A 15,455-nucleotide genomic window follows, 5' to 3' on the forward strand; every position below is an offset into this window, starting at 1 on the left:
CACTCACTATGTAGATCAAGCTGTTGACATCTTAGGGAGGTCTGCTCTCCTGTTTTTAGTATTAGTTAAAATTAGAGTCGGAGATTGTATGTGACACAAATTTATCTGGACATCTAGGCTGCATTTAAAATATTTAAATCTGAGACTTGTGAAATGGGGGGCAATCCTTTATAGAAAGTGACATAGATGTCATCTGTCATGGAAGAAAATAAACGTGAATTTTCACAAATTTTTAACATACAGATATAATACATATTTAGTAAAATATATTTTTACTTTGAAATAATTTCAAAGTCACATAAAATTTGCAAGAATAGTATAAAGAACTCTCACCTACACTTTATCTAGATTCCCCATTATTTAATATATTGCCACACTTACCTTATTATTCTCTCTCTCCATATATATGTATATTACACACAATATTTTTTTCTCAATCTTTTTTTCCAAATCATTTGAGATGTATGCATTATGTCCCTTTACCCTTTAGTATTTCAATGTATATTTCCTATCAATAAGAGCATTCTCTTTCCAGTAGAGGATCCAATCCAAGATCATGCATTGCCTTTGGTGGTCATGTATGTTTAATTTCTTTTCATCCAGAACAGCTTCTCAGTCTGGTTTCTGTGACATTGACATTTTGAAGGCATATAGGCAATTATTTTGTATCCATTAATTTGTGTGCCAGATATTTCTTCATGAGCCTCCTTGGCTGCAATACTACGCAAGTGGTTTGTGTCCTCTTCAGACAGCACTCAGAGGCACGTGGTGTCAGCTTGCCCCGCATTGGTGACATTCATTTTGATCACTTGGTTAAGGTGTCACCTAGTGTGTCCCCTATATAAATACTTTTTTCTTTTGCTGTTAAAGATTTGTGAGATTTATCATCTTGTTTGAGGCAGAGGGTATGCTCAGTACCTTCAAGATGATGTGAACATATTTGAAAAGAAGCAAAATCATTTGATTTGTGATTGTTTGAGTTTATGAGGTTTCAATCTGTTATTTTCTTCCAGTAACACAAACACGTGTCACCAAATACAAGTAAACCTAACTGTGTTTGAAAAACACAGTTGTGATACTTCCAGAAACAGTCAAATGAATTTATCAGATGAGTACAGACAAATATTACACATTGGAAAAGATGAAAGTCTTATATGTCATCTGAACTTCCCCAAGAGCTGTGATTTGGATTCCGTAAAGTGGTATAAGGTAAAAAAAATGAATTTTCCTATTAATATTTTTTTCTCCTTTTCTTTAAACCCACTTGTCTTTTCAGTTGAAGTCATATTTTTTAAGGCAGATTGATAAAGAGGTTTGCGTACCTAAGAGGGATCTGTTAGCCAATTGCTATTGATAATCTTACCATGCTAATTATTTACTTTTAAATTTATGGTAATTATAGTTTTGTAATATTTTATTATTTGTATCTACCCTTCCTTCCCCCATTATCCTTATTTTTCAAACTATCTATTGTTATTTTTTTTCTAACAGATTAATTAATTACTTTGTTTGAACGGGTACTATATGCACATGAGTCAATAATCACAAAGTATAAAAAGTCGCCCCCTGGAAAGTCTCCCTCCCACTCCTGATCCATATTTGCTCTGAGCCCATCACACTTTCCTTTACACGTGGCTGCCATAATAAGTTCCCTGCACTTTTTACATTATTCTCGTACAACCCTTCATGAGCAAATGACACTGTTCATTTTAGCTCCCCCCTCCTTTTTTTTTTGTGAACAGGGCGTCCTATACTCACCTTTCTGCACCCTGTGTTTTCACCTTCAAACATTTTCTTTTCTTTTTTAAAAAAATTATTGCATTTATTGGGGTGACATTGGTTAATAAAATTATATAGGTTTCAAGTGTACAATTCTATAATCATCTGAATGTTGCATTCTGTGTTGACCACCCAAAGTCAAATCTCCTTTTTCGCCATATATATGACCTCCTTGACCCTCCTTTTCCCTCCGGTCACCACCATACTATTGTCTGTATCTATAACTTTATGTTTGTCTTGTCTGTTTGTTGCCAAAGCAATCACTTCTTTTTGTTTTACTACCTGAAATTCCATTATTAAAATTCTATTTGGGTCAAATTCATAGTCTCAAAGACTGGGGGGGAGGGGATATGGGAAGTTACCAATCAACAGGCATAAAGTTTCAGTTAAACAAGATTGTACACTTTTTGTACAAAAACTTGTCAAGAAAGTAGATCTCTCTCTCTCTCTCTCTCTCTCTCTCTCTCTCTCTTTTTCAAGCAAGTAGATCTCATGTTAAGTGTAATTACCAGAATAAAACAAAATACATTCTATTTGGGATTACAAGTTCATGTAAAAGATACAAAATTATATGATGGAATTAAAATAGTGTTTGGGAATTATTATGAATTAGTCTAACCTTATATCCAGCTGAGATCTATAGCAATGAAAGAGTGGAAGCGTAGGTTAGGGTGGGGTGAGGGTTTAGGATACAGGTAATTCTATGAGATGAAAAAGGGCCTAGCCTGGGGATAAGAGGTGGGTGGGGAGGGTGTGCTATAAGAGAATGTGAAGAAAGAAGTGGATCACAGAAAAATGGCCTTTAAAAAGTTTTTGCCCAAGGAAGTCATATAGAGGGGAGGAAAACACACCCTTTTTTTTTCTTTTCTCTTTTTTTAAATTATTGTTTTACATCAATTTCAGGTATACAGCATAGTGGTTAGACATTTATATAATTTAAGAAGTGATTCCCCTGACTAGTCTAGTACCCACCTGGCACTATACATAGTTATTACAATATTATTGGCTATATCATTGTGCTATACCTTACATTCCCACAACTACTGTGTAACAACAAGTTTGTACTTCTTAATTTCTTCCCCTTTTTCACCCAATCCCCCAAACCCCTTCCATCTAGCAACCATCAAAATGTTTTCTGTATTTATGAGCTTGTTTCTGTCTTGTTCATTTTGTTCTTTAGATTCCACATATAAGTGAAATCACATTGCATCTGTCTTTCACTGTCTGACACCCCACTGAGTACAATATCCCCCAGGTCCATCCATGTCACTGCAGATGGCAAGAACCTATTCCCTTCCATGACCAAGCAATATTCCATTGTATGTATCTCCCACCTCCTCTTCATCTATTCTTGATGGACACCCAGGCTGCCTCCACATCTGGGCCATTGTAAACAATCCTGCAATGAACGTATGGATGCACACATCCCCTTGAAGTAGCATTTTGGGTTTCTTCAGATAAATACGCAGAAGTGGAATTACTGGGTCTCTTGTTATAGACTTTGTTTTAAAGTCTATTTTGTCTGTGTAAGCATTGTTACCACTGATTATTTTTTCCATTTCCGTTTTCATGAAATAACTTTTTTCATCTCTTTTCTTTCTGTCTGTGTGTGTCTTTGAATCTGAAGTGAGTCTCTTGTAAGCAGTGTATGTAAGGGTCTTGTTTCCTTATCCATTCATCCACCCTATCTATGTCTTTTGATTGGAGCATTTAATCCATTTACGTTGAAAGTAATTGTTGATAGGTATGTAATTATGGCCATTTTGTTATATATATATATATATATATTTTAAATTAGTTTCAGGTGCACAAGACAAAGCAAAACTTAGACATTTATCATTTATATCCCTCACACTGTGTGAACCCCCCTCCCCCCATCCAGTATCCCTCTGTACGTTCCCCAAATTAATTTTCAAAACCCTGTGGCCATCTTGTGGTTACCGACTATTTTTTAAACCTCTCACCTTCCCCTTATCCCCACCCCCCCGCCCCTCTAGCAACCCTCAGTTTTTCCTCCATGTTTCCAAAACTGTCTCTGATTAGTTCATTCACTTATTCTTTTCTTTAGATTCCGCATATAAGTGAGATCATATGGTATTTGTCTTTCTCTGTCTGACTTATTTCACTTAACATAATGTTCTCTAGGTCCATCCATGTTGTTGCAAATGGTAAGATTTCTTTCTTCTTTATGGCTGCCTAATACTCCATTGTATAAATGTACCACAGTTTCTTAATCCAGTCATCTACCGATGGGCATTTCAGTTGTTTCCATGTCTTGGCTATTGTGTATAGTGCTGCAATAAACATAGGAGTGCATAAAGATTTTTGAATTGGAGTTTTGGATTTCTCCGGATAGATACCTAGGAGTGGGATTGCTGGATCATAAGGTAGTTCCATTTTCAGATTTTTGAGATACCTCCATACTGTTTTCCATAGTGGCTGCACCAATCTGCATTCCCACCAACAGTGCACCAGCGTTCCCTTTTCTCCACATCCACGCCAGCACTTGTTGTTTGTTGATTTATTGATGATAGCCATCTTGACTGGGGTGAGGTGGTATCTCATTGTGGTTTTTATTTGCATTTCTCTGATGGTTAGTGAGGTTGAGCATTTCTTCATATGTCTGTTTGCCATCTGTATGTCCTTTTTAGAAAAATGTCTCTTCATGTCCTCTGCCCATTTTTTAATTGGGTTGTTTGTTTTTTTGGAGTTGAGTTGAGTGAGTTTTTTATAAATTTGTGATATTAACCCCTTATCAGATATATCATTGGCAAATATCTTTTCCCATTCAGTAGGATCCCTTTTTGTTTTATTGATGGTTTCCTTTGCTGTGAAAAAGCTTTTTAGTTTGATGTAATCCCACATGTTTATTTTTTCTCTTACTTCCCTCGTGCGAGGGGATATATCAGTAAAAATCTTACTCTGGGTAATGTCTGTGAAGTTTCTTCCTATATTTTCTTCTAGGAATTTTATGGTTTCAGATCTTACATTTAAATCTTTAAGCCATTTTGAATTTATTTTTGTATGTGGTGTAAGGAGGTGATCCAGCTTCATCTTTTTGCATGTGTCTGTCCAGGTTTCCCAGCACCATTTATTGAATAGACTGTCTTTACCCCACCGTACATTCTTGCTTCCATTGTCATAGATTAAATGGCCATATAGGCATGGATTTATTTCTGGACTCTCTATTCTGTTCCATTGATCTATGGGTCTGTTTTTATGCCAGAACCATGCTGTTTTGATTACTATAGACTTGTAGTATAATTTGATGTCAGGTATTGTTATACCTGCCACTTTGTTCTTATTTCTTAAGTTTGCTGAGGATATCCAGGGTCTTTTGTTGTCCCATATAAATTTTAGGATTATATGTTCTATTTCTGTGAAAAATGTCTTTGGTAGTTTGATAGGAATTGCGTTGAATATGTATATTGCCTTAGGCAGTATGGACATTTTAACTATATTAATTCTTCCTATCCATGAACATGGTATGTGTTTCCATCTATTTGTATCTTCTTTCATTTCTTTCTTCAGTGTCTTATAATTTTCTGAGTACAGATCTTTTACTTCTTTGGTTAAATTTATTCCCAGGTATTTTATAGTCTTTGGAGCAATTGTAAATGGAATTGCTTTTTTATTTCTCCTTCTGATGTTTTATTATTGGTATATACAAATGCAACTGATTTCTGAATATTAATTTTGTATCCTGCTACTTTACTAAATTCATCTATCAGCTCTAATAGTTTCTTGGTGGAGTCTTTAGGGTTCTCTAAATATAGTATCATATCATCTGCATATAATGACAGTTTTACTTCCTCCTTACCGATTTGGATGCCTTTTATTTCTTTTTCTTGTCTGATTGCTGTGGCTAGAACTTCCAGCACTATGTTGAATAGAAGTGGAGAAAGTGGGCAACCTTGCCTTGTTCCTGATCTTAAGGGGAATGGTTTTAGCTTTTCCCCATTGAGTATGATGTTAGCTGTGGGTTTATCATATATGGCCTTTATTATGTTGAGATATGATCCCTCTATTCCCACTTTCTTAAAGGTTTTTATCATGAATGGCTGCTGGATTTTATCAAATGCTTTTTCTGCGTCTATTGATAGATCATGTGATTTTTATTTTTCATTTTGTTAATGTGTTGTACCACATTAATTGATTGGCAGATGTTGAACCACCCTTGCATACCAGGGATGAATCCCACTTGATCATGGTGTATGATCTTTTTAATGTACTGCTGAATTCTGTTCGCTAATATTTTGTTGAGGATTTTTGCATCTATGTTCATTAGTGATATTGGCCTGTAGTTTTCTTTTTTTGTGGTGTTTTTGTCTGATTTTGAGATCAGGGTGATAGTGGCTTCGTAAAAAGTTTTTGGGAGTCTTCCCTCCCTCTGGATTTTTTGGAAGAGTTTGAGGAGAATAGGTGATAATTCTTTTTTGAACGTTTTGTAAAATTCACCTGTAAAGCCATCTGGTCCAGGGCTTTTGTTTGTTGGGAGATTGTTGATTACTGATTCAATTTCCCTGGTGGTAATCAGTCTATTCAGGTTTTCTGTTTCTTCTTGAGTTAGCCTTGGAAGGTTGTACGCCTCTAGGAAGTTGTCCATTTCTTCCAGGTTGTCAAATTTGTTGGCATACAGTTGCTCATAATAATTTCTTAAAATTTTTTGTATCTCTGCGGTGTCTGTTGTCACTTCTCCTCTTTCATTACTGATTTTATTAATTTGGGTCCTCTCTCTCTTTTTTTTAATGAGTCTGGCTAAAGGTTTGTCAATTTTGTTTATCTTCTCTAAGAACCAACTCTTGGATTCATTGATCTTTTGTATTGTTTTTCTGGTTTCTATTTCATTTATTTCCGCTCTGATCTTTATTATCTCCTTCCTTGTACTCCCTTTGGGCTTATTTTGTTGTTCTTTTTCCAGATCCCTTAAGTGTGAAGATAAACTGTTGATTAGTGATGTTTCTTGTTTCTTTAGGTAGGCCTGCAGTGCTATGAACTTCCCTCTTAGGACTGCTTTCGCGGCATCCCATAGATTTTGGGTCGTTGTATTTTCATTTTCATTTGTCTTGAGATATCTTTTGATTTCTTCCTTGATCTCCTGCTTGACCCATTCATTATTTAGTAACATATTATTCAGCCTCCATGAATTTGTGTGTCTTCCAGTTTTTTTCCTGTCGTTCATTTCTAATTTCATAGCACTGTGGTCAGAGAAGACAATTGGTATGATTTCAATTTTCTTAAATTTATCAAGACTTGTTTTGTGTCCTAAGATATGGTCTATCTTGGAGAATGTTCCATGTGCGCTTGGGAAGAACATGTATTCTGCAGCATTGGGGTGGAATGTTCTGAAAATATCGATTAAATTCAAGTGGTCCAATGTATCATTTAAGGCTGTTGTTTCCGTATTGATTTTCTGTCTGGAAGACCTGTCCCTTGTAGTCAGAGGTGTGTTGAAGTCCCCTACTATGATAGTGTTACTGTTGATCTCTGTCTTTATGTCAGCCAATATCTGTTTTATATATTTAGGTGCTCCTATGTTGGGTGCATAAATGTTTACTAGGGTTATGTCCTCTTGTCGAATTGATCGCTTTATTATTATATGGTGTCCATCTTTGTCTTTTAATATTTTCTTCATTTTAAAGTCTATTTTGTCAGAAATAAGTATTGCAACTCCAGCTTTTTTCTCATTTCCATTTGCATGAAATATCTTACTCCATCCCTTCACTTTCAGCCTGTGTGTCTTTTGATCTGAGGTGAGTCTCTTGTATACAGCATATACAAGGGTCTTGCTTTCTTATCCACTCAGCCACCCTATGTCTCTTGATTGGAGCATTTAAACCGTTTACATTTAAAGTGATTATTGATAGGTACATAGTTATTGCCATTTTTAAATTTGTAGTTAGATTGTTTTCATCTTTCTTCTATTTACAGAAGTCCTTTTAGTATTTCTTGCAATGCTGGCTTGGTGGTAATGAATTCCTTTAGCTTATTCTTTTCTGGAAAGCTCTTTATCTCTCCGTCAACTTTAAATGATAGCCTTGCTGGATAAAGCAACCTAGGTTGTCGGCCTTTGTTTTCCATCACATTGAGTATCTCCTGTCACTCCCTCCTGGCCTTCAATGTTTCTGCAGAAAAGTCATTTGATAGTGTTATAGGAGTTCCCTTGTATGTATGTCTTTCCCTTGTATGTCTTTCTCTTGCTGCTTTTAGGATTCTCTCTTTGTCTTTAACCTTTGCCATTTTAACTATAATGTGTCTTGGGGTGGACCTGTTTGGGTTTATCCTGGTTGGAACTCTCTGCACTTCCTGGGCTTGTATGTTGGTTTCCTTCATCAGGTTAGGGAAATTTTCAGACATTATTACTTCAAATATGTTCTCAATCCCTTGTTTCTTCTCTTCACCTTCTGGTATTCCTATGATGCACATGTTGTTGCACTTGATGTTGTCCCAGAGGTCTCTTAAACCATCTTCATTGTTTTTTATTCTTTTTTCTTTCAGTTGTTCTGTTTGGGTGATCTCTGCTAACTTGTCTTCTAAGTCGCTGATTCGATCCTCTGCTTCATCTAACCTGCTGTTAATTCCTTCAAGTGAGTTCTTTATTTCGGTAATTGTGTTCTTTAGTTCTAACTGGTTGTTCATTATGATTTCTACATCCTTCTTGATGTCATCTCTAAGCTCCTTAAACATTCTTATCATCAGTATTCTGAACTCTGTCTCTGATAGTTTGGTTACCTCTGCTTCATTTGGTTCCATTTCTGAAAGTTTCTTGTGTTCTTTTATTTGGGATATGTTTCTTTGTTTCCTCATTCTGGCTGACTCTCTGTGTTTGCTTCGATGTATTAGGTAGATGCCCTGGAGTTCTTAGTTCTTGCTGGATTAGTATGTAATAAATGTCCTTTATATTTCACTTGCACTACTTCGTTCTTCTCCTCGTGTGCTCCAAAAGTGACACTTGTGTTGTGTATATTGTCCTGTTAAAGAAGATCTTTAATTGCTTTTCGCTTGTGAGTAGGTGGGGTTAACTCCTAGGCTGACTAGTTGTGAGACTTGGCTCTGCCCACCGCAGGGTGTTCTGCTGCGTGAGGGTTGACCGCTTAGATGTGGTTTGGCCTCTTTGGGTTCTTGTGCCTGTAAAGAATCCCCTCTGGGTGTGTCACTTGTAGGTCAAACCCGGTAGTAGTCTGGTTTGGTCTGGAGTTGGCCTCTGGGTATGTTGAATCTTGTGCCTCTTAAGCTGGGCCCTGGTGTAGGGCAATTTCAGAACAAAGCAAATCACCAAGCACAACAACAACAACAACAACAAAGAAAAAATCAAATGCATTCACATGTAAAAGACAATCGACAACCCCCACTCCGCACAGGCAAAGATATCAAAGATATAAAGACAAATCAAAATAGAACAAAAAGCAGCGCCAGTCGTGGCTTAAGCCCACCAAGTAATCTCCAGGTTGTTCTCTGCTGTAGCACAGAGTCCCCTGCGTATTGTGCAGGTAGAGCCGGTCACCTGGTGCCCAGAGTGACGTTGGGACTGCAGCTTTAGATGTGTGGGGCTGAGGGGTCTGGACAGTAGTTTTTACAAAGCCAGTGCAGTTTCTGCCCTTGCCTGCACACATGCACACTGAGAGTAGCACCACCAGCCCTGTGTCCAGTTCTCCTGAGTCTTAGGGCACCTCTTCCCTGTGTGTGTGTGTGTGGCGGGCAGGAGATTTCTCAGCTGCTGAAAGCTGGGAGCTGCGTCTGCAGCTTTCTGTTGATCCTTAGGCGTGCCTCTGCCGATGTAATTGCCCTGCCCTAGGCAGGCCAGAAAGGGTGGGGGCTGGGGATGGAAGGAGGGGTCCTCTCTTTCCCAGCCCAGCTGTGTCACACCCTTCCCGCAGGCCAGAAAAGGTTGTGGCTGGGGACGGAGGAGTCCCCTCTCTCCTAGGCCAGCAAAATCCACACTCCGCTCAGCCTCCTCCCTGGGCCAGAGCCGCCCGCCAGTCTTCCCAGGGCCAGAGCGCCAAGGCTCCTCTGTAATCTGACACTGCTCCTCAGTTCAGGGGCCAGATCAAGTCTCTAGAAAGGCGGGGGTAGGGTTGGAAGAGCAGGGGGAGGGGCCCAGGTATGGAGTTTGTGTCCTTTGTCCGGCCTAAGGCTTAACTGGAGGTATCAGCTGAAGTTATTGCCTCAAATGCTGGATATGCTGCCCCCGCGGTGGGAGAGGTCCGCTGTGGGACGCAGGGCAAAGAGCCCACCTTCTGGCTTCCGCGCTCTCCTCCGTCCTGGGATCTCCTGAGTATCTGTATCCGTGGGTATGGGCTGGATTTTCACAGGCACAGGTGTGGGGCAGATTTCCACAACCCGAGGGTGCGGGCCGAATTTCTACAGAATTTCTACAGCTGCCGAGTCCCCACAGCACAGGTGTGGACTGCGATTCCACCCCGCGTCCCCACCGCCGCAGGTGCGGCGCGTCTCCACTCCGCTCCCTTCCTTCTTCCCCTGCTTGCCCAATTTTCCCCACCTGCAAGTAATCCCTGCGCGAGTCTCTTCGCTGTTCTGCGTGATGAGCAGAGAGTCCTTTGATGGGTTATAAGCTTCCCATTTCTGATAAGGTCCGACGGAGAACTCAAAAAGTGCGCCCCGCTGCCGCCATTCCTATGACGTCACTCCTGTTTTTAATATTTTTGATTTTTTTTTTTCCATCTTAAAGAAGTCCCTCTAAGATTCCTTGTAATACTGGTTTCCTGGTGAAGAAGTCCTTTAGCTTTTTCTTGTCTGGGAAGCTCTTTATCTGTCCTTAGATTCTAAATGATAGACTTGCTGGGAAGAGTAATCTGGGTTGTAGGTCCTAGCTTTTCATCACATTGAATATTTTGTGTCAATCTCTTCTGGCCTGCAAAGTTTCTGTTGAGAAATCAGCTGATAATCTTATGGGAGCTCCCTTATAAGTATTATAAATAATTGCCTTTCTCTTGCTGCTTTTAGGATTCTCAATTTGTCTTTAACCTTTGCCATTTTAATTATAATGTGTCTTGGTGTGGGCCTGTTTGGATTCATCCTGTTTTGGGACTCTCTGAATTTTTTCTGCTTGTATGTCTATTTCCTTTACCAGTTTAGGAAAGCTTTCAGTCATTATTTCTTCAAATAAGGTCTTAATCCCTTGCTTTCTCTCTTTTCCTTCTGGTACCCCTGTGACGTGAATGTTGTTATGCCTGCCTGATGTTGTCCCAGAGTTCTCTTAAACTATTGTCACTTTTTTATATTCTTTTTCTTTTTGCTGTTCCTATTGGGTGTTTTCTGCTACCGTGTCTTCCAAATCACTGATTTGATCCTCTGCTTCATCTAGTTTGCTGGTGACTCATTCTAGTGCAGTCTTCATTTCAGTTATTGTATTTATTTCTTACTGGTTCTTTCTTATGTTGTCTTTGTCCTTTTTTAAGGCTTGCTATCTCTCTGTTGAAATTCTCATTAAGTTCCTTGAGCATATGTACAATCATTAATTTCAACTCTGTATCTGGTAGATTGCTTGCCTCCATTTCATTTAGTTATTTTTCTGGAGTTTTCTCCTGTTTTTTTTTCATTTGAAACATGTTTGTTTCCTCATTTTGGCTGCTTCTGTGTTTATTTCTATGTATTAGGTAGATCTGCTATGTCTCCCATTCTTCACTTGGTGGCCTTATGTATTACGTGCCCTGTGGGGCCCAGTGGTACAGTCTCCTTGGTCACTTGCTCTGGGTGCTCCAGGAGTGTCCTTGTGTAGATTGTGTGTGCTCTCCTGTTATAGTTGAGTCTTGATTGCTATTGGCATGTCAATGGGTGGGATTGACCCTCAGACTAATTGGCTGTGGGGTTTGGCCACATCCACAGCTTATGGGCTGCTGTGCAGGGGGCTTATCCCACTGAATGGGATTTGCCCCAGGGAGCTCTGGTGTCTGTTGAAACTACCCTTTTTGTGTGCCACTTATGGGGCTAATTGGGCAGTGTTCTTCTGTGGTCTGAGGCCCACCTCCAAGTATGTTGATTCCGGGGCCTCTTTGGAGGGGTTCTGGTGCAGGCCCACATCAGCCACTTCCTGTGACTGATCGGGGACTACCTGGTAGGAGCTACAAAGTGATCCGCAGTTGGTCTGGACTTGGAGATACGTGCTGGACTTGGAGGTATATGGGGAGGCCATGTTGTGAACCTAGGATGTCTGCTACCAGTACCAGGTCTGGGGTAGCTCTGTCTGCAAAACCCAGGGCACCCTGAGACCTGCTGCCACCTGCCCAAAACATTTTCTTTTCTTGACTGTACTGGCAGATGATAGTATGTAAGATGTAATCCTTGGCATGGAGGAACACAGGCCACCTGCTTAGGGTTGGTATTTACTTTCCCCAAATGTGCTTGTTAGCACTTGCCGATACAACCATCTGAGTCAGGAGTTTGCTTTCTGGGAAGGTTTTCATCTACTGATTCAATTTCTTTAATGGTGATAGGATTATACAACTTTCTTGTTTCTTCTTGAAATGTTCCAAATACTGTGGCATGAAATTAGTTTATCATTTCTTCTCTTTTAATGTCTGCTTCTGCAGTAAGATTCAGGGTTTCAATTCCTATTACAATCTCTCTCTCTCTCTCTCTCTCTCTCTCTCTCTCTCTCTCTTTCTCTCTCTTTCTATCTTCCCCCATACCTGCACATACATACTCTGACTGTATTAGTTTCATAAGAGATTTGTCAGATCTACTACTCCTTTCAAAGAACCACTTTTTAGCTTTGTTGATCCTATCTACTACGTTTCACATTAATTTGTTTCCATTTTCCTCTCTGACAAGAAATGTGGCAATGAATGTCCTATTCCTGTCTTTTAATGTACACTTCCCAGTGTTTGAGTGCTGACTGGACTTAGAATTGCTGGAGTGTAGGGTGTGCATATGACTAAAGATTCAACTTTATGATGTTTCCAAATTACTCTAAAAATTTTATATTATTTTATACTGTCACCAGAAGTGTTCTGGATTCCCTAAAATCTTGTGTAGCACTTTGTATTGAAGGACTTAAAATTTTGTCATTTTGACTCATTTTGATGAGTATAAAATGTTGCCATACTGTTATTTTAGTTTTCTTTTCCTTAATTGTTAGTAAGACTGGCCAGTTTTTTCCTGTTTGTTGGCCATTTCTGAATCTACTTCTGAACTGCTTACTAATGTCTTTGCCATATTTATTTTTTTCATTTTTCTTACCATTTTCTTGCTTACTTATAGGTGATTTCATATATTTATATTTTTTGGGTACCAGTGTTTGAAATGCATTAACATTTTTGTCATTGAAGTATAGCATATATATACAAAATGCATGAATCATAAGTGGAGAAGCTTGATGGATTATCAGAGAGTGAACACACCTTTTAATTACTCCTTCCAACAAGGTCATGAACTAAAACATTGTCAGAATCTCAGGAGGCCCACTTCTGCCATCTTCCAAAGTCTGTGTTTCCCTAGTTCCCAAGATAACCACTCTCCTGACTTATAATATCATAGATTAGTTTTGCCAGTGTGTGAACCTGATTGAAATTGAGTCATGTTGCATGTAGTATTTTGGGCCTGGCTTTCTTCGCTCAATAGTAAACTTGTGAGAATCATCCATGCTGTTGCAAGTCACTCTCATCCATGCATTTTTATTGCTGAATAGTGTTGTATTATTATTACCAAAGATTTGAACTGTTCCCAATTTTTGGCTATTAGGAATAGAGCTGCTATGGACATTCTTGTATGTATATTTTGGTTCACATATACATGCATTTCAGTGGGATATTTATGGAAGAATGAACTGGTTAGGTCATAGGGTATATGGTTAAAGTGCATAGAAAATGCAAAAATCTTTTCCAAAGTGGCTGTGCCAGTTTGCAGCCCCAGCAGCAGAGCATAAGAGTTATTTTTGCTTCAGATATCTGACAACACAGGGTATTATCAATCTTTTTAATTTGGATAGCTGGATAATCGTATCCCACTTTGGCTTCAATGAACATTTCTCCTTTACATTTGCTTGTCATTAGATATGTATATAGTATATGTGTATGTGTATGTATATATGTATATATATTTGATGTTCCTCTTAAAGTATTTTGTCTGCTTTGCTATTTATTTGCCCTGTCCAGGGATTTCTAATTTTTTTCTGTAAAGAGCCAAGTACTAACTAAATACTTTAGGCATGTGGGTCAAATGGTCTCTGTTGCAACTACTCAACACTGTTGGGTAGTGTGAAAACAGGTATAGACAATACAGAAGTGAAATATTAGGTTGGTGCAAGAGTAATTGCAGTTTAAAAGGTTAAAAATAATTGGGGCGGCTGGATACTCAGTTGGTTAGAGCACGAGCTCTGAACGAAAGGGTTGCTGGTTCAATTCCCACATGGGCCAGTGAGCTGCGCCCTCCACAACTAGGTTGAAGGACAACTACTTGGAGCTGGTGGGCCCTGGAGAAACACATTGTACCCCCAAACTCCCCAATAAAATTAATTAAAAATAAATAAATAAATAATTGCAAAAAAATGCAATTACTTTTGCACCAACCTAATAAATGTGTGTGGTTGTGTTCCAATAACTTTTTTTTTTTTTATAAAAGACAGGCAATGAGCCAGGTCCAGCCCAGCATAGCATGGTAGTTTCTAGTCTTGTCTGTTTTTCATTGATTTGTAGTAGTTCTTTGCATATCTGGTGTGAGTAATTGATAGTTATATGTATGTGTTGCACATACTGTGTTTCCCTGAAAATAAGACCTAGCTGGACCATGAGCTCTAATGCATCTTTTGGGGCAAAAATTAATATAAGACCCAGTATTATATTATATTATATTACATTATATTGGACCCGGTCTTATATTATATTAAAATAAGACTGGGTCTTATATTAATTTTTGCTCCAAAAGATGCATTAGAGCTGATGGTCTGGCTAGGTCTTATTTTCAGGGAAACACGGTATGTTCTTCTAGGCTGTGGCTTATCTTTTTATTTTGTAATGTGGTGTCAGACTTCTTAGTTTTATCATAGTCTAATTTGTTAACTTTTCCTTTGTGATTTGTACTTTCTGTGACCTGTTTCTTACACCCAGGCCAGAAGGTATTTTCCTAGGTAATCTATAATTTTCATTGTTTTTCTTTTTTCATTGATTTTTAAGTGTGTGACGACAGGTGAGGTCAAATTTTATTTTTTTCTGCATGGGTTTATATATAGTTCACCTATTCTTTCCTCATTGCTTTGCATGCCACCTCTGGTTTAAATAAAACGTTACTTGTCTGTGGATCTGTTTCTGAACTCTATGCTGTTCCATTGTTTTATTTATTCATCCTTGTATTGATTTTTATGGTATTAGGTGAGTCTTGTCAGTTTTGTATCAGTCCTGTAGCTTTTTCTTCATAAGTGTTGCCTTGGCTCTTCTAATTCCACTACTCTTAAACATATTTTGTAATCAGCTTATAAATTTTCACAGTAATACTGCTGGAACCTTGACTGGAAATTGCACGGAATTTATAGGTCAGTCTTGATATTCAGTAAAATTCCTTTTCTCACTTCGTTCTCCTTTGAGTTGTTATTACCTTATTATTTGTGGCCTCCTAAAGTTTTGTATAAATTTTAGACTCAGTGTGTAGATTTCACAAAAATACTGCTTTGTGTTTTAATTGTAATTGCAGTATATCTATCAATAAATTTAGCAAAGATTGAT

At 38.4% G+C, this 15,455-nt stretch overlaps 1 protein-coding gene across 1 annotated transcript in view; it reads left to right on the forward strand.

The window, feature by feature from the left end:
- Positions 1 to 15,455, forward strand: part of IL1RL2 (interleukin 1 receptor like 2) — a 48,754-nt gene that overhangs the window by 3,037 nt on the left and 30,262 nt on the right. Inside the window, exon 4 of the mRNA XM_019753803.2 lies at positions 1,014 to 1,209. Within this exon, the coding sequence (XP_019609362.2) occupies positions 1,014 to 1,209 (196 nt within the window). The remainder of the gene's footprint in view (positions 1 to 1,013; positions 1,210 to 15,455) is intronic.

Source organism: Rhinolophus sinicus, linkage group LG05 (assembly GCF_036562045.2).
Source record: "Rhinolophus sinicus isolate RSC01 linkage group LG05, ASM3656204v1, whole genome shotgun sequence".
NCBI lineage: Eukaryota > Metazoa > Chordata > Mammalia > Chiroptera > Rhinolophidae > Rhinolophus > Rhinolophus sinicus.